The 26,110-nt window shown below is 32.2% G+C and overlaps 2 protein-coding genes and 1 long non-coding RNA gene across 7 annotated transcripts in view; 2 read left to right on the forward strand and 1 right to left on the reverse strand.

Moving 5' to 3' along the window:
- The window catches only part of LOC127738255 (uncharacterized), a 39,381-nt gene extending 21,682 nt beyond the window's left edge, over positions 1–17,699 (forward strand). Inside the window, exons 5-8 of one of the 2 annotated variants that reach the window (XR_007999970.1) lie at positions 12,645–12,709; positions 13,259–14,714; positions 15,257–15,338; positions 17,475–17,699. This is a non-coding gene — a long non-coding RNA (uncharacterized LOC127738255). The remainder of the gene's footprint in view (positions 1–12,644; positions 12,710–13,258; positions 14,715–15,256; positions 15,339–17,474) is intronic. The other variant, XR_007999969.1, reaches the window with a different exon arrangement.
- LOC127738244 (calmodulin-A-like) overlaps positions 9,966–26,110 on the reverse strand; it is a 57,966-nt gene continuing 41,821 nt past the window's right edge. For 2 of the 3 annotated variants that reach the window (XM_052249428.1, XM_052249427.1), the window contains exons 2-6: positions 14,627–14,673; positions 13,000–13,030; positions 11,624–11,767; positions 10,622–10,867; positions 9,966–10,282 (exon numbers count right to left, since the gene is read on the reverse strand). In XM_052249428.1, coding sequence (XP_052105388.1) covers positions 10,251–10,282; positions 10,622–10,867; positions 11,624–11,767; positions 13,000–13,030; positions 14,627–14,629 — 456 coding nt within the window. In that variant the 5' untranslated portion in view covers positions 14,630–14,673 and the 3' untranslated portion in view covers positions 9,966–10,250. Of the gene's footprint in view, positions 10,283–10,621; positions 10,868–11,623; positions 11,768–12,999; positions 13,031–14,626; positions 14,720–26,110 lie in introns of those variants that run through there. The other variant, XM_052249426.1, reaches the window with a different exon arrangement.
- The window catches only part of LOC127738242 (calmodulin-like), a 45,404-nt gene continuing 37,011 nt past the window's right edge, over positions 17,718–26,110 (forward strand). Inside the window, exons 1-5 of one of the 2 annotated variants that reach the window (XM_052249422.1) lie at positions 17,720–18,332; positions 19,221–19,251; positions 19,535–19,687; positions 21,075–21,317; positions 22,863–23,014. In XM_052249422.1, coding sequence (XP_052105382.1) covers positions 18,330–18,332; positions 19,221–19,251; positions 19,535–19,687; positions 21,075–21,317; positions 22,863–22,891 — 459 coding nt within the window. In that variant the 5' untranslated portion in view covers positions 17,720–18,329 and the 3' untranslated portion in view covers positions 22,892–23,014. Of the gene's footprint in view, positions 18,333–19,220; positions 19,252–19,534; positions 19,688–21,074; positions 21,318–22,862; positions 23,015–26,110 lie in introns of those variants that run through there. The other variant, XM_052249423.1, reaches the window with a different exon arrangement.

The following is a 26,110-nucleotide window of genomic DNA, read 5'->3' on the forward strand; positions in this document are numbered from 1 at the left end:
ATTTCTTATAGCCTCTGTGTGCATTTTTATATGTAAATATGGGCTACGGCCTAAATCGACTCTAAATAATTCTCAGTCTTACATGGCCTAAGACCATTTTATACTCATGTGGTATGCTTTTGTGTAACTTTTCTTTACATTTAAAGTACATTTAATATATATGGAAGAATAATGTATGGATAAAAAACTTCAAAAACTTCAAATTGGTTGAAAAAAATGCATGTTTATGTAAGGCTTCCCTTAATTCGAAAATCTCTATTTTCAGGCACAGGCTCATATAAATTTGACTTTTGAATAACTGAAATAAATCTGATAAATCAAATGAGTATTCCGTTGCTTTTAATACTTATTATATTAAATTCAAGAGTACTTAAAAAGCAAATTTTTGCAATATTTAAATTTTTTAGGCCAAAATCTTGACAGTTGAAAATATTTGATTTAAACGTCAAAAATAAACATCCAAATTTCAATATTAAAATGGCCCTAGTTTCTATAATATATATTCTATGGCCATGAAACTTGGCCAACTATCTTATAATTGCCTAGGGTTAGGTAATGCAAAGTTTTATTAAAATTGGTCAAGTCTTTCTATCCTATTAGGTCCAAGGACACAGTTATCGTCCTTTGGTTTTCGTTGTCTACGAATATAGTCCCTAGTGTGAACAGTGTATAACTTGCATTTTTTTTTTGATAGATACACTTTCCCAATTTATTTCTTGATATTTTATGCATGAAATATTAAGTAAGGGGATGAAATTACATGTTAAAAAAATTTGGGTGCTGAATCTTTATGTTAAGTAGTGATTTGGTCCAGTTAAAAAAGGTCAAAAATTAGAATGTCTGAAGCTGTCAAACTGAATTTTAGCCCCCCTTAACACAGAATTGTCAATATTTTGAGTTAGAGCTGGTAGAAGTTTCTATAATTTTGATATTATTTGTATCAATAGTAGTACACTACACTGTAAAAATCTTTTTGAGATAGAGCAGGTGCGATTTTTTTAATTTGAATTTATTGTCTAAAAGAAATGCACTACGAAATAACTGTGTTCTCGGGCCTAAGAGATGAATTCCGTGCATGAATGTAGATTCTGTACTTTGGCAACTTTCCTGAATGGTTTGCTGGTTTCAATTTGTCAAACTCAATAAAAGTAAAGGATTTACATCTTTGTTTGACAGAAATTCTGTTAAAATGTCCCATTTTGGCATTATACGGCTAAACTAAGCATTTTAAAGCAGTTTCCATTTTATGCCTAAGAGCCATGCTGACTTTCTATCTGACAGCTTTTTATGTTCCTGATATTTGTGTTTCTATGCTTAAATCAAATTTAATTAACCATTTGTGAACTCGCAATCTAGAGAAAAGTATATTATCACAGAAAAAATGTGCAGAATATTTGTATTTATGTCCCTGGTTAAACGGCCTGTTTGATGTATGTGAAATGTGAAGAGCTTTGTACATAAAATCTGTAGTCCATCACAAATATTTCACTAAATCTGTAAAAAAAACACTTTACAATGATCAGTACACCCTATTCATTTCATATGCTACCATAATTTTTTTTCTTTAGGATAGTAAGTGGTTCAAATATATGCCAAATGAGACTAAAACTACATGCAAGTTTTCCATTGAAAAGTGAAAAACTGGTCATCAGACCATACTGTCTGCAAAAAAAAGGTGAATTCAAGAGTCCTTTTGCAACTAGACTTCTTGTATCATGACATCTTAGCATAGAAATGAGCAAAAAGTAACAAATTTCAATTTCTTATAGCCTCTGTGTGCATTTTTATATGTAAATATGGGCTACGGCCTAAATCGACTCTAAATAATTCTCAGTCTTACATGGCCTAAGACCATTTTATACTCATGTGGTATGCTTTTGTGTAACTTTTCTTTACATTTAAAGTACATTTAATATATATGGAAGAATAATGTATGGATAAAAAACTTCAAAAACTTCAAATTGGTTGAAAAAAATGCATGTTTATGTAAGGCTTCCCTTAATTCGAAAATCTCTATTTTCAGGCACAGGCTCATATAAATTTGACTTTTGAATAACTGAAATAAATCTGATAAATCAAATGAGTATTCCGTTGCTTTTAATACTTATTATATTAAATTCAAGAGTACTTAAAAAGCAAATTTTTGCAATATTTAAATTTTTTAGGCCAAAATCTTGACAGTTGAAAATATTTGATTTAAACGTCAAAAATAAACATCCAAATTTCAATATTAAAATGGCCCTAGTTTCTATAATATATATTCTATGGCCATGAAACTTGGCCAACTATCTTATAATTGCCTAGGGTTAGGTAATGCAAAGTTTTATTAAAATTGGTCAAGTCTTTCTATCCTATTAGGTCCAAGGACACAGTTATCGTCCTTTGGTTTTCGTTGTCTACGAATATAGTCCCTAGTGTGAACAGTGTATAACTTGCATTTTTTTTTTGATAGATACACTTTCCCAATTTATTTCTTGATATTTTATGCATGAAATATTAAGTAAGGGGATGAAATTACATGTTAAAAAAATTTGGGTGCTGAATCTTTATGTTAAGTAGTGATTTGGTCCAGTTAAAAAAGGTCAAAAATTAGAATGTCTGAAGCTGTCAAACTGAATTTTAGCCCCCCTTAACACAGAATTGTCAATATTTTGAGTTAGAGCTGGTAGAAGTTTCTATAATTTTGATATTATTTGTATCAATAGTAGTACACTACACTGTAAAAATCTTTTTGAGATAGAGCAGGTGCGATTTTTTTAATTTGAATTTATTGTCTAAAAGAAATGCACTACGAAATAACTGTGTTCTCGGGCCTAAGAGATGAATTCCGTGCATGAATGTAGATTCTGTACTTTGGCAACTTTCCTGAATGGTTTGCTGGTTTCAATTTGTCAAACTCAATAAAAGTAAAGGATTTACATCTTTGTTTGACAGAAATTCTGTTAAAATGTCCCATTTTGGCATTATACGGCTAAACTAAGCATTTTAAAGCAGTTTCCATTTTATGCCTAAGAGCCATGCTGACTTTCTATCTGACAGCTTTTTATGTTCCTGATATTTGTGTTTCTATGCTTAAATCAAATTTAATTAACCATTTGTGAACTCGCAATCTAGAGAAAAGTATATTATCACAGAAAAAATGTGCAGAATATTTGTATTTATGTCCCTGGTTAAACGGCCTGTTTGATGTATGTGAAATGTGAAGAGCTTTGTACATAAAATCTGTAGTCCATCACAAATATTTCACTAAATCTGTAAAAAAAAACACTTTACAATGATCAGTACACCCTATTCATTTCATATGCTACCATAATTTTTTTTCTTTAGGATAGTAAGTGGTTCAAATATATGCCAAATGAGACTAAAACTACATGCAAGTTTTCCATTGAAAAGTGAAAAACTGGTCATCAGACCATACTGTCTGCAAAAAAAAGGTGAATTCAAGAGTCCTTTTGCAACTAGACTTCTTGTATCATGACATCTTAGCATAGAAATGAGCAAAAAGTAACAAATTTCAATTTCTTATAGCCTCTGTGTGCATTTTTATATGTAAATATGGGCTACGGCCTAAATCGACTCTAAATAATTCTCAGTCTTACATGGCCTAAGACCATTTTATACTCATGTGGTATGCTTTTGTGTAACTTTTCTTTACATTTAAAGTACATTTAATATATATGGAAGAATAATGTATGGATAAAAAACTTCAAAAACTTCAAATTGGTTGAAAAAAATGCATGTTTATGTAAGGCTTCCCTTAATTCGAAAATCTCTATTTTCAGGCACAGGCTCATATAAATTTGACTTTTGAATAACTGAAATAAATCTGATAAATCAAATGAGTATTCCGTTGCTTTTAATACTTATTATATTAAATTCAAGAGTACTTAAAAAGCAAATTTTTGCAATATTTAAATTTTTTAGGCCAAAATCTTGACAGTTGAAAATATTTGATTTAAACGTCAAAAATAAACATCCAAATTTCAATATTAAAATGGCCCTAGTTTCTATAATATATATTCTATGGCCATGAAACTTGGCCAACTATCTTATAATTGCCTAGGGTTAGGTAATGCAAAGTTTTATTAAAATTGGTCAAGTCTTTCTATCCTATTAGGTCCAAGGACACAGTTATCGTCCTTTGGTTTTCGTTGTCTACGAATATAGTCCCTAGTGTGAACAGTGTATAACTTGCATTTTTTTTTTGATAGATACACTTTCCCAATTTATTTCTTGATATTTTATGCATGAAATATTAAGTAAGGGGATGAAATTACATGTTAAAAAAATTTGGGTGCTGAATCTTTATGTTAAGTAGTGATTTGGTCCAGTTAAAAAAGGTCAAAAATTAGAATGTCTGAAGCTGTCAAACTGAATTTTAGCCCCCCTTAACACAGAATTGTCAATATTTTGAGTTAGAGCTGGTAGAAGTTTCTATAATTTTGATATTATTTGTATCAATAGTAGTACACTACACTGTAAAAATCTTTTTGAGATAGAGCAGGTGCGATTTTTTTAATTTGAATTTATTGTCTAAAAGAAATGCACTACGAAATAACTGTGTTCTCGGGCCTAAGAGATGAATTCCGTGCATGAATGTAGATTCTGTACTTTGGCAACTTTCCTGAATGGTTTGCTGGTTTCAATTTGTCAAACTCAATAAAAGTAAAGGATTTACATCTTTGTTTGACAGAAATTCTGTTAAAATGTCCCATTTTGGCATTATACGGCTAAACTAAGCATTTTAAAGCAGTTTCCATTTTATGCCTAAGAGCCATGCTGACTTTCTATCTGACAGCTTTTTATGTTCCTGATATTTGTGTTTCTATGCTTAAATCAAATTTAATTAACCATTTGTGAACTCGCAATCTAGAGAAAAGTATATTATCACAGAAAAAATGTGCAGAATATTTGTATTTATGTCCCTGGTTAAACGGCCTGTTTGATGTATGTGAAATGTGAAGAGCTTTGTACATAAAATCTGTAGTCCATCACAAATATTTCACTAAATCTGTAAAAAAAACACTTTACAATGATCAGTACACCCTATTCATTTCATATGCTACCATAATTTTTTTTCTTTAGGATAGTAAGTGGTTCAAATATATGCCAAATGAGACTAAAACTACATGCAAGTTTTCCATTGAAAAGTGAAAAACTGGTCATCAGACCATACTGTCTGCAAAAAAAAGTTGAATTCAAGAGTCCTTTTGCAACTAGACTTCTTGTATCATGACATCTTAGCATAGAAATGAGCAAAAAGTAACAAATTTCAATTTCTTATAGCCTCTGTGTGCATTTTTATATGTAAATATGGGCTACGGCCTAAATCGACTCTAAATAATTCTCAGTCTTACATGGCCTAAGACCATTTTATACTCATGTGGTATGCTTTTGTGTAACTTTTCTTTACATTTAAAGTACATTTAATATATATGGAAGAATAATGTATGGATAAAAAACTTCAAAAACTTCAAATTGGTTGAAAAAAATGCATGTTTATGTAAGGCTTCCCTTAATTCGAAAATCTCTATTTTCAGGCACAGGCTCATATAAATTTGACTTTTGAATAACTGAAATAAATCTGATAAATCAAATGAGTATTCCGTTGCTTTTAATACTTATTATATTAAATTCAAGAGTACTTAAAAAGCAAATTTTTGCAATATTTAAATTTTTTAGGCCAAAATCTTGACAGTTGAAAATATTTGATTTAAACGTCAAAAATAAACATCCAAATTTCAATATTAAAATGGCCCTAGTTTCTATAATATATATTCTATGGCCATGAAACTTGGCCAACTATCTTATAATTGCCTAGGGTTAGGTAATGCAAAGTTTTATTAAAATTGGTCAAGTCTTTCTATCCTATTAGGTCCAAGGACACAGTTATCGTCCTTTGGTTTTCGTTGTCTACGAATATAGTCCCTAGTGTGAACAGTGTATAACTTGCATTTTTTTTTTGATAGATACACTTTCCCAATTTATTTCTTGATATTTTATGCATGAAATATTAAGTAAGGGGATGAAATTACATGTTAAAAAAATTTGGGTGCTGAATCTTTATGTTAAGTAGTGATTTGGTCCAGTTAAAAAAGGTCAAAAATTAGAATGTCTGAAGCTGTCAAACTGAATTTTAGCCCCCCTTAACACAGAATTGTCAATATTTTGAGTTAGAGCTGGTAGAAGTTTCTATAATTTTGATATTATTTGTATCAATAGTAGTACACTACACTGTAAAAATCTTTTTGAGATAGAGCAGGTGCGATTTTTTTTAATTTGAATTTATTGTCTAAAAGAAATGCACTACGAAATAACTGTGTTCTCGGGCCTAAGAATCATGATTTTCTTGATAGAGAGTTGCTGCTAACAAGGAAGCTATTGAACCAAGAGATCCAAGTGGTAAATTTTAAACTATCCCTTCGACAATTCTACTGACGCCATCACGAGTTGGTTGACCGTTATAAAATATCTGTTTCACATATAGCGACGAATATAATCCAATTGTTGTTACCACAATCTCGTCTTCTTTTCATCGAACGTGACCTACCGAGTTGGACTTATTACCGGGTTTGAACTTTCATGCGCAACACGATGTGTGCCACATGTGGATCAGGATATGCTTACCCTTCCGGAGTAGCTGAGATCAACTCCGGATTATTGTGGGATTCGTGTTGCTCAGTCTTTAGTTTTTTCTATATTGTGTTTTGTGTACTTTTGTTTGTCTTTTCGTCGTTTTTAGTTTTTGCCATGGGATTGTCAGTTTTCGAATTGAATGTCCCTTTGGTATCTTTCGCCGCTCTTTTACCACTGATGGTGGACTATCAGTTCACGAAGGTATCATCAGCTAAGCAGTCAGTACTTCGGTACTGACGTGATTTATAACAAACCTTTATAAAATTGTCCGTTTATAAATTTTGAAAATTAAAAAAAACTCAGGTTTCAATTCCATCAGGCAAAGTTGACCTGAAATGGATTTGACTATTTTTCTTTTGTCTTTTTTTGTCATATAGCTCTTCAACTGTTTCGGTTCTTATACATCCTTGGCTTTCAAATATTCGGCTTTGAGCGTTCTTGATGAAGGTAAATCCAGAAAAGCGGTTCGGACGCATGAAATTTATAACGTGTTCTTTTTATTTTTTATAGTTGTGTAACAGTAGGTTGTAACTAACTAACTAACTAACTATACGAAAAAAGGAAATGATTGTATGATTGCCAATGAATGAAAGAAATGTCTACCAGAGTTCAAATTAATTAAGAATTGAATGCTTCTTTTTGTAAATTCATTGGGGTGTAAAAGCGTTGACCGAAGTACATTTTGTATGAAGCGCGGAAGCGCTTCATTCTAAAAATGTACGCACGGTCAACGCTTTTACAACCCTATGAAATTACTAAAAGAAGCATTCAATACTTATAATTACATTTTTTTCGCTATGATTATGAAAACACGATTACTATCATTTTCTTTTATTTACCTGTGCACTTTACTGTGGAAACGTGTGTCACCATGTATGTTACAATTCATGAAATTCATTTTGAAATGAAGAATGACGCGAGATTGCTGCTAGCCAATCAAAATAACGTATAATAATGAAACATACATCTAATGTAATTATTAGGATAATTATAATCAATTATAGGCCATCGTTTGGCCTTCGATAACGAGAAAAAGCCATACCGTGTAGTCGGCTATAATAGGCCCCGACATTAAAATGTGAAACAATTCAAACAAGAAAACTTAGGGAGGGTTTTGCGTTTTCAAACCTGTCACATTCTTTATGTGTCTGTCTCAGTTAAGGGCCTGTAATTCTGTAGTTGTCGTTGGTTGATGTCTGTCTTATATTTGTTTTTCGTTTGTTGCTTTCAGAAAAACTAAAGCAGTTTTTTTCTCTTTTGAATTGTTTCACATTTTGTCATGTCGGGGCCATTTATAGCTTTCTATAAGGTATGCGTTTTGCTCATTATTGAAGGTCGTACGGTGACCTAATGTTATTGACCCCCTCCTCGTACTTTGGTCTCTGGTAGGAAGTTGTCTCATTGGCAATCATATAAATAAGAAGATGTGGTATGAGTGCCAATAAGACAACTTTTCATCCAAGTCACAATGTGTAAAAAATAAACAATTATAGGTCAAAGTACGGCCTTCAACGCGGAGCCTTGGCTCACACGGAACAGCAAGCTATAAAGGCCCCAAAACGACTAGTGTAAAACAATTCAAACAGGAAAACCAACGGTCTAGTATATGTAAAAAACGAGAAACGAGAAACACTTATGAACCACACCAACAAACGACAACTACTGAACAACAGGCTCCTGACTTAGGACAGGTGTCCTAGACGAGTTACAGCAAATAAATTTGCAATGAGATTTTTCAAAAGACCATTTTATTAAATATGAAAACTTTTTCTTGATAAGATTGTGTGGAAGTGTAATGTAGAGAGTAGAAAATCATAACTGTCAACAGAATTAAGAGGCCAATCAAAAGCGTACCACATCTTATTTTTAGATTCGATATTTTAGGAATGACTGTAATATGTTTTCGGTCTATGAAGATATAACATCAAAAATGTGGTGCAGACTGAATACCCCGCGTAGCGGATTATTTAAAAGTGTGCACCACATTTATGAGGACAGAAAAAATATTAGTCATTCCTTATAATTTAATTCCATAATTCCATTTTTAGCGGTTGTTACACGTGGAGATGTTGTTACATGTGGAGCAGACTCTGCTTACCCCTCCGGAGCAGCTGCCATCAACTCCGGTTTTTTGTTTTCTATATTTGTGTTTTGTAGACTAATGTTTTGTCATTTTGGTTATTTACCCTGTTTTTAACAATAGCGTTGTCAGTTTGTATTCGATTTATGAGTCAGAATATCCCTTTGGAATCATCCACCTCTGTCTCGAGCTGTTCAATAGTCTGTTAAATCGTTAAATATGTTGCACATCATGTTCATGTGTAGTGAGGTCCTGTCGTATTTGCGTCACTTTATGGTCACATTTGACCAAAAATATCCGTTTAACATCTTTGTGTTGTTAAGCTTTACTCTACAGCAACAGCTTTAACAGAAAAAAAATTGGCGTCGTCGGGTTCCGCCACTGGAACAGGAATTAGCTACCCAGAGCATTTTGGTGTTCAGTTAGCTTCATTTTTAGCTCTGTGTGGAAGTTATATTGACACTTTTTATGCTTTTTATCGATGTTCATAGTATCTGTAATGGTTGGTGGCAATGTCTTGTCCTTCTTGATCCTATACAAGAGTATGGAAGCCTCTTATCTGTTGAAACTATTGAAGTTCTCGTTAAATGTTCGTTTTTATGTCATATATTAGTCTTGGGTTAAACTGTCCTATCAGTGTATTCTTATCGCATTATTCCAATACTACTAAGAATATTATCTTGGGAAATATATCATGCCGGACCTTTGCATTGCAAGTGCAAAAGGAAAAGCAGCTCACTCAGATCAATCTCTTGAATATTTGTGCAACAACCCTTGAAGGTCTATAAATATTACCAAGTCAAAATGTTTTATTTAAAACTTTCCAATTACCACACGATTTTAAAGCATGAGTATATACAATTCACTCGATTCGTCTATATTTTACATGTTTTATTTTTGGCTGAAAGAAACAAATAACATTCAAAGCCAATCATTAACTTCATGGTAGATGATACCCTCAAGGACCAACAGCCTACTAGAAGTTAGAAGAAAAACACCTTTTATTGTTTTCTTTTTTTAATAACTGTTCATAAGTTTGGACTTAAACAAATATACGGTAATTGTGTGTCCTTCTGTGGTGTCCTATCTTGTATAACAACATCACAATTCATGCTTATTTTTAATGGACGAATGTATGTATGCGTCGAAATCAACTGTGTATACATAAACACTTCGAACTTTAGATTTGTCTTTCGCTGAAAATAATTAAAACTACCGTGCGTCTGTTATCGAGACAAAAATCGAATGCTTTGTATAATCCCACATATTTATAAAATTCATTATGCAAATCTCACATATTCATATACCTATACAATTATGTTTATTTTGTACAAAAACAAATTCAAGTTTATAAAATCAGTTTTCATTTAGATTGTTTTAGTATGATAAGTACTAATTTGACTAATGAATTTCAAGCGAGCACTGTTTTTGCATGGTACTTTCCCCACAAATATTACAAAACTGTCATAGAACTACATTTTCCGTATCATAGTCCATTCACTTATTGTAGCTGCACATACATGTCAATATAAAATTACCTCTTTTGTGCCATTATAGCAACGAATTCTGAAATAAAAAAAAAGAACAAAGAACAATTACTTTAGTCTGAGAGAACATGATAAATTCATAAGTTGTAATTGGCTTTGAACTAGCTTTAAGTAACTGCGAGTACTCCTATATCGGTACTTAGTGTTTTTTTGTTATATTACTTGTTGTTTGCGCTTCGTACTAATCTATTGTGATAAGAAATTTCCAAAGATTTTTACAGTTTATTCTTATGCTGTGCTGTTGCATCACTGTCCAAGGTTTTAATGTGTCTGTCCCGTGTGGTTTTGCTCATTGTTGAAGACTGCGCGTTGATGCATGTAGCTGCTTACGTCCAATTTGTTCCATGATCAAACATACCTTCATAGTTAACCTGACCATCTCCATCAATGTCTGCTTCTAAAACCATTTCTTCAATCTCGTCTTCTGTTAAATTCTCACCAAGACTTAGCATTACTTGTCTTAATTCGGACTGACTAATTTGTCCATTTCCATCTTTATCAAATACTTTAAACGCTTCCCGCAAATCTTCTTCTTGGTCGCCGCCATCTTGTTGCTTCTTTGCCATCATGGCTACAAATTCAGGGAATTCTATTGTTCCATTACCTAATTGTAAAACGTAGAGAACAATGAAACGTTTTCTAGACTTAGGATGATTTGGAGTTTGACAAATTGTTGACCTCTAGATAGTTATAAGAAGATGTGGTATGAGTGCCAATGAGACAACTCTCCATCCAAGTCAAAATTTATAAAAGTAAACCAATATAGGTCAAAGTACGGTCTTCAACACGGAGTCTTCTTATTTATCTAGTATGTGTTTATATGTCCTTAATTTGACGTCACATAGACATTTACTCTTCGCCTAATTTTATTGTAAGTAGTAATGATGGACATGTACGCTATCGGTAATGGCCTTCGTTTAAATAAATTATATATGTCTTTTATTTGTTTAACTACATTTTAATTAGATATCGTGCTGATTTTGACTTGTTATACTATATGTTACAAAACGAACAAACTATTGGAAGCGAAAGCATACTTATTTTATCATATAACCAGAGTGTACACTTTTTAATAAATGTCTAAATGTAACACGCATACATTATGATATAAAAATATAAATATATTAATCTAAAAAGATGTGGTATGACTGCCAATGAGACAACTATCCACCAGAGACTAAAAGACGTGGGTGTTAATCTGCTATAGTTTTAGTCTGTCGTAGCTTTTCTTAAAAGACGAGTATCAAATTCACAATTTATAATTTTTTTAATGTTGTAGAACTAAAAGTCTGAGAGCGTCTTTTGTACAAACTGAAACGAAACAAATTGGACAATGGCACAACTTAATTAAACAACAAACCATCAACATCAATTTCATGTATCATATCCCTTAGTTCATTTTCTGTCGGTTGTTGCCCTAGAGATTTCATAACAGTTCCTAGCTCATTTGTTGTTATCCGACCATCACCATTTTTGTCAAATAAATTAAAGGCGTCCTTCAACTCTAAAAGAGAGAATCATTTTATATAATGCATATTGCTGTATGTATATAAATTAAATCCATCGGTATACTTTTAGTATAATTACAAGTTATTTGCGGATACTAAGGCTTTTCTACCCCAGGAATAGATTACCTTAGCTGTATTTGGCAAAACTTTTAGGAATTTTTGGTCCTCAATGCTCTTCAACTTCGTACTTTATTTGGCCTTTTTAACTTTTTTGATTCGAGCGTAACTGATGAGTCTTTTTTCTGGCGCAAATACAAAATTTCAATCCTGGTATCTATGATGAGTTTATATACGTACATTCAGATTATTCTTAATTTGTAATTGCATTTATTATCAAATTTGTTTAATTGTGATTAACTGACATTCACTTTTGAAGAAAATGATATGTCGGAGTATAAGCCAATGAGACAGAAAACCAATCTGATTAAATCTGATGGTGTGATCCGCTACTCTCCCTATAGGTGGAGAGTATCGTAGCGAAAACTAACATCTGATTTTAATTAGATTGACAGCAAGCCAACGATACAAATGGTACAGTGGTAGACAATAGACATGTGCTTATACAATATGTCACGTTTCCAAATGGACAAGAGTAATGAAATGTGAATAAATTAAACAGCAACTGTAAATGATCAGCAAACGTGCTCTGAATAACATATGAAAAAAAGACAACCAGTGACCAGGTTCCTGACCTGGGACCATTTCTTCATTTTCAAGTGGGGTTAAAATATTTATTAGCATGTTGATTCTCACACTAAGGAGAAACGAACATTCAGCTAAGGCAGCAAATTGAGAAAGATTCTATGTCGCCTAACACTTATAACCAAAAGATCGCTTATTAACATAAAATAATATGTATTAGCCTGTTTTCAGTAGTCATAGATGGGAGTAGTAAGCTTGGTATCCCACGCAGACTGCTTGGTCTATTTCTATGCCAGGTATGTAAATATTGAAATAGTAAAACAAACATCCAAGTTAAAAGCAGAATAGAACCCATGTTGATTTTGTTGCTTTGAACATATTTTTCGTTTCTTTGGCTTTTAAATCATAAAGAAGGTTAATCTTTTGGAGGTCTTTTGAATCAATTCATTTATATTTCACATCTGCCCGTTATTTAAAACTGGATTTTTTTTTGTAATTTTGAACATGTTCGTGGTTCTCCTATACTTTCGTGGTACTACATTGTAAGCCTTAACGCACTACTCAATACACTAGAATGATAAATTACCTTCAATGTGCTCGTCTGATAATGTGTTAGTCTACAAATATAAGAACATTGAAATCGTATCAAATTCATATCTGTAATAATATTTGTAAATAATAAACAGATAATATAGCAGGTGTTTATTTAGTGACTCTTTACAGGTAGGCGTTTTACCGTCACACGCCTTTATTTCATATAAGTGCATATTTGTTCATTTAATTTCACACTGCGACACCAAACGAACTAGTAGATAATATGTGTTACTTTACGCTTATAATTGTAGTTAAATATGTTATTAAAGACGGTTTACCGATGCAGTACACCTATATATGCTTGGCTGATTATAGTTCATTATCCAGTAGGGCAAATGAAGTCATCAGTGAAAAACAAATTATATTCAATTACATAAAGGGGTGATACCTAGTTGGTTAATAGGGTAAGAATTTGCCTCAATTCTTGCATCATCCATCATGTAATATTCTTAAACGAGACCATTTAAATGTTTAACGAGTAAAAATATCTTATACAATGATCAAGTCATGTATAATTAAAGTCAAGCGTAAATAAATATGAAGTAAACAAGTAATTCAAAAATGTAATAAGGAAATAATGAATATACAATGCATATACATTGTAGGAACATGTAGAATTCATTAATTTTAAACATGTACGATCTGTAAAGAAACAGGAAGGAAATCTGGGCTCCCCGAGTCTTTTTCCTGTTTTATAGCGAGTACAATGTACTAGTTGTATAGGTTTTATCCTGAGTACAGGATAAATATAAACAAATAAATGAATTCTCTATTGACAAAGGCATTAGATAGGCTATAGCAACAAAACCGGTTTAACAATATGACAATGAAAGATATATTTATTATACAATTATTAAACTAATATATCTGAATGTGAAGATGAAAGAGTTTGCAAGATGCTAATTAATTGTTCTTATTTTAAGATGACCTTGGATAAGTTCTGCTTCATATATGTATGAGTACACCAATTAAACACCAAGCTGATCATTGCGCAATCAGTATACTCTACAATGTCTGAATAATATATTGACAATGCCTATTTCGCTGCTTTTAATATTGGAATCACTGTAGATTTTTTTCGAGATAATAAACTGATATCTTGAATCGGATAAAACAGAAATTCAGTTTTTTAGTGATAGTATATTTTCATCGTTTGACAAACATACATGTAACATCATTCAAATATTTTCAGATGAAAGTATCAATTAGATATGGGTATTGTTTTCACACTGAGTTTTCTCATTCAAGTTTTCTTGTAATGATAAATTGAATACAAAACCAAACTTTAAAGTAGTTCATCCATCTAATAAGACTGTATTTGTACACGGGCTTTCATTCAACATAATTCATTGAACATAATGAAAGCTGACAGGTATACATTTCTAGATCATTTGCTTGGCCTAGAGTTAGTTTAGAACGCTATATTTTACACAAATGGACAACTTTCTATAGTTTACTACACATAGTTTTATATACACGTATAAATGAAAAAGGCGTGTCCTGTTTTATTTTCCTTTATAAGTCTTAAATATATAAAACATGATAAATGTAGTGTATATGTATATGTGTGTGTTTAGAATGTCATCGTTTTGAGCGTAGAAGAAATAAAAGTTACTTACCATTATTTTTGATACTCTAGGACTTCTCAATAAAACTGATATTTGACCTGAAAATGGTGGAGAAATGTTTAGCTGGGGTATGTACGGGGTAATTTTACATTTTATGTGTTTATTTATTTGACATGGTTAATGATTTTATTAGTTGTGATTTATGATTATATAAGTTTCTCTTATCAAGCTGGGATTAAAAGTGTAAAAGATTTTTGATTGCTACTCTTTAAATAACTAAATGGTTGTAGTTTCAAACTGTATATATCTTATGACAAATTTTGACAATTACATTACTTTATCTACATTTAGTAATAATTCTACAGCCCATTCATACAAATAGAAATCAGTACATTTAAAGATAAAACGATAAATTCTTAAGTGGTGTGGGCTTAGTCTAATCAATGCAGTTCGCTTTAATATTTATATGTTAACGGTGAATAAGTGAACACCATTAGTTCTTAAACATATATTATACAGTAGCATTTTTGTTTTAAATGATAATGTCTTAGAGATGAAAGACCATGTGCAACTGTTTATTAAAAAAATTAAAACGTAAAATATGCATGTTTGAATTAAATGTCAATATTCTTTTTGTTTGGAAAAAAGACCTAATAGTTTTGGAACATATTTTTTTTACAGAATACTTAATTTGCCTAAATCCATGACAACCGGCAAAGTGAACAGCTAGTATGTCTGACCAGAAGATTATAGAGACTTGTTTGTAAGTAAATGTCTGCTCATTCTGCCAATGATACTCATGAACAATTCAGCTGTACTGATAATTTTCTGTGTTAGTGACGATAATGGTAGTTTGGTCGTTAACATGATATTTCTAAAATGTTTTGAAGCATCTAGTCTTTAAACGAATCTTCAAAAACAGTGTTAGTCTTTTATTGGTCAGATATTTTATTATTATTTTAATTTTATCGTAATTCCTAAAAGGGAGGTACACCACCCTTTCTTCTGTATACAAGGATAGTTTTTACTCTAGTGTTGTACAATATACCAACAGCATCAACAATATTACACGCTTTTAAATTAGATTGCAAAACTTTATGTTTTAATATGTTTCTCATCTTTTTGTTCACACTATATGGAACAGAGTTGTGAGGAAGAACGACTGAAATCAACACTACGTATTAAGTCACGAGTTGGTTTCACTGGCGACATGTTTCCGAGGTTAGATCATTAGATACCAGTCTAGTCGTCTGCTATGTAATTTTACATATTGTGTTCAATTACGGACTGGGATATTTTGACTGATTGTGAATTCGAATAGCAGGAGACTGGCGCTTATCCTATATCGACGTACCTTGTTTCGCATCTTTTAGAGTTCATGCAATTTCGTAATTTGGTTCAGTTCATTGACAAAATTGAATTGGTATGATATTAGGAAGTAAAACGTATCTCTGTTTGAGGTGGCACGGTAGTATTTCCTGGCCCATAAGGGATAATGATAGCCTTTTTAGAATTTTCACCACTTTCTAACACTGCAAAAAATTCTACATTCACAGTTAACTGAAGTACTTTCATTTTACTATTCAGAAATGAATTTGAATGTGTATCATGACCGTTTACTTTTTTTGCTATTTTTAAAAATCTAAGGCCACTAGTGCTTTTAGGTCTTTTATCGTGCAGTGAATACAAAATTTAAAAAAAATCTCAAAAATTCATTTTCATCTGTATGTAAAATTATTTCATATTTTTCTACACCTGACTCATCCCTCAGTTTGGGAAAGTATGTTCAGTTGATACTGTATTTTTTGTCCAATCACACTGTTCAGATACATTGACTTAGGTAGGGTACACAAAAGAGCAACCTAAATACTGGAATGCAAATACTACCGTGCTACCTTGAAGCACAATCTGATTAGAATACAGATCATGTATCCAAGGTTTGGTTACAAGGCAAAGCTTACACACAAGATCTGTATTTTAAACAGATTTTTTGCAGCAGAAACGCAAATATGAAAGACACAACTGGAGATTCATACTGTGAATGTGTACAACTATGATATTGATCACCTATATATATACATTTCCTCGTTTATCTATATTATGTTATCTATGCAACTAGATGTTATACCTAATCCATCATCAACATTATCATCTCGTGAAATAATTTGTCTCGTAATAAACTTCTCCAAATTTCACTTTTGGTAATATTATTTGGTCAGCCCGCACAAATGCTATTGACTGGTATTGTCACGAGCACATACAAATACGGTATTTTCACGGATACGTGGAAATCCGGAATTGTCGCGGTCAAAAGGAAATCTAGTATTTAAATATCATTTGATCAACAATAAGAGTTATTTTCTTTTTCGTAAATGGCTATTCAACAGTCATTTGGTCTTGGAAACTCTGTCTCGTGTATATCTTTTCACCATTATTAATGCTCGCATTACATCAGTTATATTTTAGTGTCACAAACACTTCCTTGAAATTCCTTTGATACAATCTTTCGTGTATTATGTGATCTTAACTCTGGCTAACTTGAAGCTAACGTTAACTTTATCTTTTTTAGATTTTATCATATGTATAGATATGGTCCAGTTGTACTGTTGTATTTGTGGTGATTTCTACTATCCTTTAAAAGTATTATTCATATGTTCTATTTTGTCTTATTTTCTAGAATTTATCCATGTAATATGACAAGGCACACATAGGCTCGAATTTTTTTTTCATTTAGTGACACAAATATCATAGCATTTGTTGTTTTGTCACCAACAAAAATAATCCTTACACAGTAAACAAGAAAAATATATTCTTCTTTTAATATTTCTTGCCCTTTTCGCGGTTTTTTCTGACACAAATAAAAAGCGTTTTATTCTTACTTGAGAAATTATATTTTCAGATAACTTCTGCCAAGCGAGACAACTCTGATACATCTTCTTAAAAAAAACCCATCATATATACCAGGATTAAATTTAAAGGGCATACGCACATGTAGTATTAATAAACCATATACTATATCAGGAGAGTAATTCCTAATTTGCATTTCTTAACTTTATATTCCGACACTAATACTTATACGAAAAATAATAAAATTTCATTTCCGAGTCCGATAACAATTATAGTAACCGACCTTTTTACATTGACATGTACGATTAAAATGGAGGGTGGTATATTTAAAATTATCTTAAATGTCATACAGAAATGTTAATATAGTTAACTCCCATTGCTTTATTCTCAAAGTATGAGGTTTAAATGTACACATTTCTTCTCTTAGCTTGAATCTGACAACAATAGATAAAAAGATATATGATTTTAATCAACCACCTTAAGAAAACCTTTTTTAATTTCCATTTAAAAGGACATCACTCAAGATCCCATATTTATTAAATTTTGTTGTGTACACTCGATATTCAAACATTTCTTATAGAATTTTGACAAAACAATCTCGGCCGTTTCGTTTGATTGTTGAATAGTACTTGTCATTTATATGTAAATATGTTATTAAATCTTTTTACAACTGTGCATTTGAGAAAATAAAACTTCAATAAGTGCTCAGTAGACTGTGGTCTGTATGTAAACTGTATGGTTTTAGCACAAATATAAAAAAAATATTTACAAGTGAAAAAGGACGAGTTTACCGATAAGATTAGAATGGTCTTTAAGTAGATGTATGCTCTTGTCAATGGATATGAATGGGGCTGAATGTTAAATTAAAGCGGTAGACATCTCACTACTCAAATACAAACCATAGAAGATGGTAAGTCAGAACTTACATACTTTTTTGGTTATAATTATTTCTTTTTGAGTGTTTTTTATGGTCTTTTTGCATCAATATCAAGCATCGTCAGTCACAACATTATCGTAGCAACTACGATTATAATAAAGACAATGAAAAAGGAAGACAAAAGACTATATATATATATATATATGTTGTGATTTGGGACATCGGTAAAAATACAAAGTTTTTCACATTTGAAAAGGTTTTAAATAAATAAGGCGAGTGAAAAAAAAATGAATCAAAGAATTTGTTTTCTATATCTAAATACATAGGAATATAAAATGGGTAAAATACTTAGAAAATCTATAATAGGAGACGTACAAATGCGATAAGTTTGTAAACATTCTGTGAAATTTCATTGCACTGTGTTGGAAACAGCATGGGTTGATTACACGCATTTGGTAGCGTTGAAATATTTGTCTTGAAATGACTAATTCTCAAATCTGGAACAAATTTGAATATTTTCATAAAACCATTCAATAAAAGTCTGTGCGAAAGTTCCATAGCTGTGAGATCTTTCTTTACAGTTTCATATATTGTGATTGAAAACTGTAGAAGTTCATTAAACTAAACAAGTACCATTTTCCCCGCCCGACCTCTCACTATTGTCATCACCATAAAATTCACTTTGTGCAACCCGGCTTTAAATTTGAAAGGATATTTTTAGGGTTTTACTCGTCGCTTAAGGTCGTTCGGTGACCTATAGTTGCTGACATGCACGGCATGTGGACTTCGATGGATAGTTGTCTCATATACAACCATAACACATCTCCTTGTTTGGTTTATTTTTGATATAGTTGAGTTTGTATGATATTTCTTTGTAAAAGCATCAAAGATGTGTGTTTTCATTTAAAATTTGTGTTTTAGGCTGATCAACTTACAGAAGAACAAATTGCAGGTATGAACCTTTGCATTTTGTTTTTCTTTCTTATGCAATTGTTTAAAAAATACATTTTCATTCATTGATTAAGTAAACTTATACTGGGTAACGGGTTCTTTGAATAGTATAATTTCAAGCCAAACACTTAAAGCTAAAACCTTTTATATATCTTTATGTTTTGATATTGAAATGTATTATTATAATTCAAACTGGGAGAAAGAAAAAAAAAAAACACACACAAAGAAAAATGCTTTTAGTGTTAAAAAATTAGGACAAGTTAATAGAATTGTACATTTTACAGAATATTATGAAGCTTTTCGTGCCTTTGACACTGACGGCGACGGCTCTATCAGTATACAAGATCTCGGAACAGTTATGATGGCTTTAGGACAGAATCCTACAAACCAGGAATTGAAAGAAATGACACATGCGTATGCTGATCCCGAAAGCAACGGTAAATTCTGCTGTATAGATCTATTTTTTTCAATATAAACTCCGGTAACAATTCGTTATCGGATATCTACAAATAATGAGGTGACATAAGGATTACGTCAGCCAGACAGCAACACACCGACTTGAAATCTACAAAGACAACAATAGATAAGTTTTCATATTTTGTATATCAAGATTTAACTTGCTCCGATCCTAATAAAAGTTGTGATTGAATAAATGGGACTATCAAAGATCTGTCGTCACTGACACTAAATTCTGAAATGACAAAAAACATTTAGATTATTGGCCAAAGTTTTGCTTTTCTTTGTTGTATGTCCGCTTGCTAATAGTTGATGGTCCAAAGTTTTAAAAAAACGCAAACGAAAAATCCATAAAATCACTGTATAAAAACAGATATTTCAGTGGACATCTTTACCGTAGTCATTTGAATGTCTTAAAGCATTTGGTTTTTCTCTCAGAATAAAAACGTTATATACATGTTCTGATGTGAAGGTTGCTTTAAATAATATTTGAACAAGGGTACTAGGTTTGTGGTTAAAAATGACATTCTTTGCATATTTATTCTAGTATAAGTATGATCTTATTTATATGTGTGTGTGCTTTTCTTTCAGACTGACTGGTAGATTTTGAAAAGTTTTTAAATTTGACGCAAAACAAAGTAAAAACAAAGATGGTCAAATAAATAAAGACAACTTTTTACGAGTTCGATCACTTGGGACAGGCATAATAATATTTGACGGGGTTAAATATGATTTTTAAATTTCAATCCTCCCTCCTTTAATCTTGATCAGCGGACTTTCCAGAAAATACACTTGTCCCGTTGTGACCGCCATCACAGAAAACAAAAACATCCACGTACAAGCATAGCAATTTAACTCGCTGGTAAAGTAATATGAAATTGTCGTCCTTCACTATACTATAAGAAACTGTTACCTCCAAAGCGATTTAATACAGCAACGTTATAATAAGTACACGAAGACACTATTTTTGTATTTTGAGATAACCCATATTTTGAGATAACCCATACTTTAATTATAGAAAAATCCCAAACCAGTACAAACACTAAGTCTTGTTTCAAACTATAAATGCTAATCGAATTGTTGTTAATCCTTCTCTTTTCCCCGCAAAAAAAGACGCAATGATTTAACAACTCATTCATGTATGCATGGGAATATCTTCTGTCACAACGAAATGTCAACTATAACAAATAAACACGTTGAGAAACAAGTAAGTGAGAAAAACGACAAAATATACATCAACATCAACAAAATATCTGCAGGTCTTCAGCATGAAATCGTATCTCCTTTTTACTATACTGTTCTTGGTTTTGCTGTTTCAAAATGTATATTTTGTTCACATTGGTCATTACTTTTACTTTGGTTAAACAGGAGAAGAACTCATAGACTTTCCCGATTTCTTATCTTTGGTGGCAAGGACAGTAAAGGAGACAGATTCCCATGAAGAACTTCGGGAAGCTTTCAAAGCATTCGACAAAAATGGAGATGATATTATAGATGCAGATGAACTCCGCAAAGCAATGTCAAATTTGGGAGAACAATTAAGTGATGCCGAAATCGATGAAATGATCAGAGCTGCTGATAAGGATGGTGATGGACAAGTTCACTATGAAGGTATATAAAGAAGTGTGTCAATATTTATTGCATTCAAGGTCCACAAAGAAGTAATAACTACAATCTCAAATCGTCACATATTTGACCATCTAATTTCTGGTATCATACTCTTGCCATCCATGTTGAACGCTTATCAACTGACAAAAAAATAACACAGATAAAATAGTGCAGACACTAACCTCCCTTTTGAACAATTATACGAAAATTATCAGTTTAAATAAGAGGATATCGGAAAATAAAGTAAAACTATCAAACGAAATGCAAGCATGGTAATACAAAGCTGACTATGCGGTATGGGCTTTGCTCATTGTTGAAGACCGTACGGTGACCTATAGTTGTTAATTTCTGGTCATTTGGTCACTTGTGGAGAGTTGTCTCATTGGTAATCATACCACATCTTCTTATTTTGATATTAATGAAGTACACAAAATGTCCGTCACAAGATATTTCACATTTGCCTTTTCGGGAATTACAAAATAAAAAAAAATCCTTTATTGCTTATATCTGTGTATTACTGCTATACGTGCCCTACATCAATGGGCTATTTTATAATGATGTAGTCGACAATCTCACAAAAATCTCGAAAAATTACACAGAGTTGATGTCAAAGAAACTCTGAAGTAACTACAATTTAAATGTGATCTGATTTTTCATTTTGAGTTCAACTAAATGTTGTTTCACTTGTCAACAAGAGGGTGGTCTTTATAAGACAAATGCAAATAATACAAGCATCGTGTCTCTTCTGCTGTTATTCCAAGAAGGATAAGTTATACAAAAAGATAAAAAAAAAAGACACATTGCAATATATTTAAAAATCAATATAATGGAAATTTAATGTGTTTTGATTTCAGTTAAAACAAAAATACAACGAAATGTAGAATTCAAATATCAATGAAGTTTTTAAAAGCAGTATGTGTCTTTAGCGGCATCACTAACTTTGAGACAGGTCAAAAAGTAGAACATGCCAATTAATGATAAATATAGATAAGAAGATGTGGTATGAGTGCCAATGAGACAACTCTCCATCCAAGTCACAATGTATAAAAAGTAAACAATTATAGGTCAAAGTACGGCCTTCAACACGGAGCCTTGGCTCACACCGAACAGCAAGCTATAAAAAATGACTTAAACAATTCAAACAGGAAAACCAACGGTCTAATCTATATAAAAAACGAGAAACGAGAAACACTTATGAACCACACCAACAAACGACAACCACTGAACAACAGGCTCCTGACTTATGACAGGTGCATACAAATTCAGCGGGTTTAAACGTTTCAACAGGCGCCAACCTTCACCTTAACCTGAAACAGTAGTGTAACATTACAACATAAAAAGACACATAATAGCAACTTGGAACCGATATTGGTATTTTCACTATAATTTTCAATCGATGACATTTCAACAATTTTATATTGTACAAAAGTCATTAAATGAAACAAAGATAATAAAAGTAAAAAGTTAATTTCACACGCTCAATGTTACACTATTTGATGATTTACGAAGATCGACTTCAGTTACCTTTATCTCTTTTTCTTTTTTCAGAATTCGTTCATATGATGGCCTCAAAATGAAGAAAAGCCATAAGGAATACAGTAGACTTGTGCAATACGATTAAACTTTTCTATTTATGCATTCAGATGAAGTTGTCTATTATTAATATAGAGATCACTCAGGAATAGATTACCTTAACCTTAGCTGTGTTTGGCAACACTTTTAGGAATTTTGATCCTCAATGCTCTTCAATTTCTTACTTTATTTGTCCTTTATAACTTTTGTTTGATTCGAGCGTCACTGATGAGTCTTTTGAAGACGAAACGCGCGTCTGGCGTACACAATTTCAATCTTGGTTTCTATATGACTTTATCTATCTCAAGTTGAAGTGCAGATTTTGACATATGTTGTAAGCTTTACAAGGACACCCACTGTAATAGTTAAGAAGCTTACGTTCGGTGTCAATGATCTCAACGAGAAGAAGTGTATGCTCGTTGATTGTTAAGTTAAAGCCCATTTCGCTAACCTGGTATCTATACATACATATTATTGACATGAAAAATATGAAACAATTCAATTGAGAAAACTGACGGCCTAATTTATAACAAAACAATTTACAAAAAACAAATATGACAGACATGAACCAACGACAAACACTGAAGTATAGGCTTCTGACTTGGCACAGGCATATACAGAATGTGGCGGGGTTAAACGTGTTTAAAGGAGCCAACCCTCCTCTTAACCGTAGTTTGTCGACATTTTCCGATTGTATACATTCTTACTATTTGAAAACTTTCGATTTTTTTAAGAATCCACTTCTTTTTGATACCACCTGTAGAGTACATCTAAGTGATCCTTACTTTCTTAATACTTTCTAAATCTGAGTATGTTTTAAATCATGTCAGTAGCGAAGCACCATCTGGTGGGCTAATTACACCCTCGGGGACTAAAAATTCACCAACAGCGGCATCGACACAGTGCTGATAATCGTGTATTTTTCCTAACCTTTTCCTTCGGTCAAGTTTATTGATAGAACATTTACAAAACCTGTTGATGTCTTAGGGTTAGACAATAAACGTTTTCCAATCTGCTATTGTTTTATACAATGTATTTATTATAACCTAATATAGATCATCAACGTATCAAATTAGGATTATATCGACTAGTGGAGCAGAAGCTGCTTAGCCTTCAGAGTTCCTGAGTTCATCATCCCCGGTTTTTACTTAGGATCGTGTTGGTCCATGTTTTTTGTTTTCTGTGTAGTGTCTTGTGCACTTTTATTTCATTTTTCCTTTAAGGCCATCATGGTGTTGTCTGTTTCAATTCTACTGATGGTTTTTGATTGTCCACTTGGTAGGTATCTTCTCCAATTTTTTTAAGCATAAATCATATTTGAAAGTTAAAAAATTTGAGACCTGCATCATACTTGATGCAAATATTTCCTCATATAAACTGAAATTGGTATTCATCGTTATATTGTAACAAGGTACTGTCGACTACTTGAAGTTTTGTTCACATCTAAAGCAAAGGAGTGATAGGCATAGATTCCACATTGGGGGCAGGTTATACATATTTTTGTACGTGTGGCACGTATAGAAGTCACAGATTACATTTTCCCGGCTTTAGGTTTGCCTTTTGTGTAAGCAGGAAGGAAGCCTACTTTGAAGCGCGTGTTTGGATGTAAGGGTATAATACATTTTTGAATTTATTCATGAATAACTGCAGTGTGTAAAATTTTGAAATGCAGGGAACTGTTTTCTGAGAATTATTCAAAAAGGCTTCCACATTTTCATAACTTTGATGTAAAATGACGGTGGCCACGGATGCTATAAACAAGCTCCGTTCGTTATTGCACCATTTGACTTCAATTTCTAAAACAGAATAATAAAGTCCTAATATCACACATAACTATTGTGTCCAAGGTTTTATTATTAAAAGAGATAAATTAAGAAAATGTCAGTATCGTCACCTATGGAGGTCAAAAATACTACCGTTTCCCCTATGAAGTACTACTTCATATGTAAAATCGTTGTGGTAATAGAAATACCACGTTAAATAAAGAAAGATAAACTGAAAGGATAACAGAATCAATTTATTCCAAACATCTGTAACACATTCATGCCCTAGACTACGTTTAGCTAAACGGATTATGTTTCATATTGATATGCTTTTCAATACTTAATATACTGACGGACCTTAGAAACGCAACACACATTTTGGTGATTTTTTTTCACCAAATCATGATTGATCCTCATATAACTACTATTCATGCTTTCCATATTTCCTAATGTTTAAAAAAAAAACAATACCTGACTTACCTGAGGTTATTGAACATGCCGGATTTTTGAAGTCGCGCGAATTTCATTAAGCGAAATTTGAAACCCATGAAATATTTTTTTAAAAAGTTTTTTTTTTCGTGAAACAATTGTTTCAATGCATACTCACACTTGAATCATTACAAAATGTTTCATCTCAATATTGCCGAGACTGAGCAATGAAAATCTGAATCAGGCCATCAGAATATTGCAGGCAGGAATACGTTAACGTGCTGTTTCCCTAAAATTTCACGTCAGAAACTCGTCTTACTGTCCTTACAACAACGGTATAGGCAGACGGATTTGTTGATGACAATTCATGACCATATAAATATGTAGTGACAACGTCACGTCATTAAAATTTGATTATGCAACGCCATTTGCTAGACATGTTTACGGCCGTAACGTCAACGGCTTATCAAGTCGTCGAATGCCATAGCAGACATTTTCATGCCAAAAATGTTTCCCTTATACTGAAATGCCAAAGAATCGACTACAGAAAAACATTTAAAGCCCTAAAGTTTAAACCGTTGAAGTGCCAAAACACACAGTAATGCATGGGACAGAGGTACAATTAGAAGGTACAAAACAGAACTCAAAACATGCCCAACAGAATTGGTTGACCTTTCTGACAATCATTTTGGCGTTGGTTACAGGCAGTCATTGCCTTCGATAGTCACACATCCATTGATAAGGGGGAAAACCAGGGTTTCAGTGCATACCACATGATTTGAACATTAAAAATGACGTCATCAATTCAACTTTTGAACGGCAATTTTATTTTACACAATAAAGAAATGAATAAAATTTATGTTTATACCTTTATTTTACAAAAATTGCATCTTGGAAAAGTGGAATAAAAAAGAATAATCTAGTGTTGCGTTTTTAAAGTCCATCAGTATATAATGTGTCTCTTTTTAGACCAAAGAGGAAGTCCTGCATGAGAAAATAATAGACAAAAAGTCCTGGGTTCAAGAAATAACA

This window comes from Mytilus californianus, unplaced genomic scaffold, assembly GCF_021869535.1.
Source record: "Mytilus californianus isolate M0D057914Y unplaced genomic scaffold, xbMytCali1.0.p SCAF_4, whole genome shotgun sequence".
Lineage (NCBI taxonomy): Eukaryota > Metazoa > Mollusca > Bivalvia > Mytilida > Mytilidae > Mytilus > Mytilus californianus.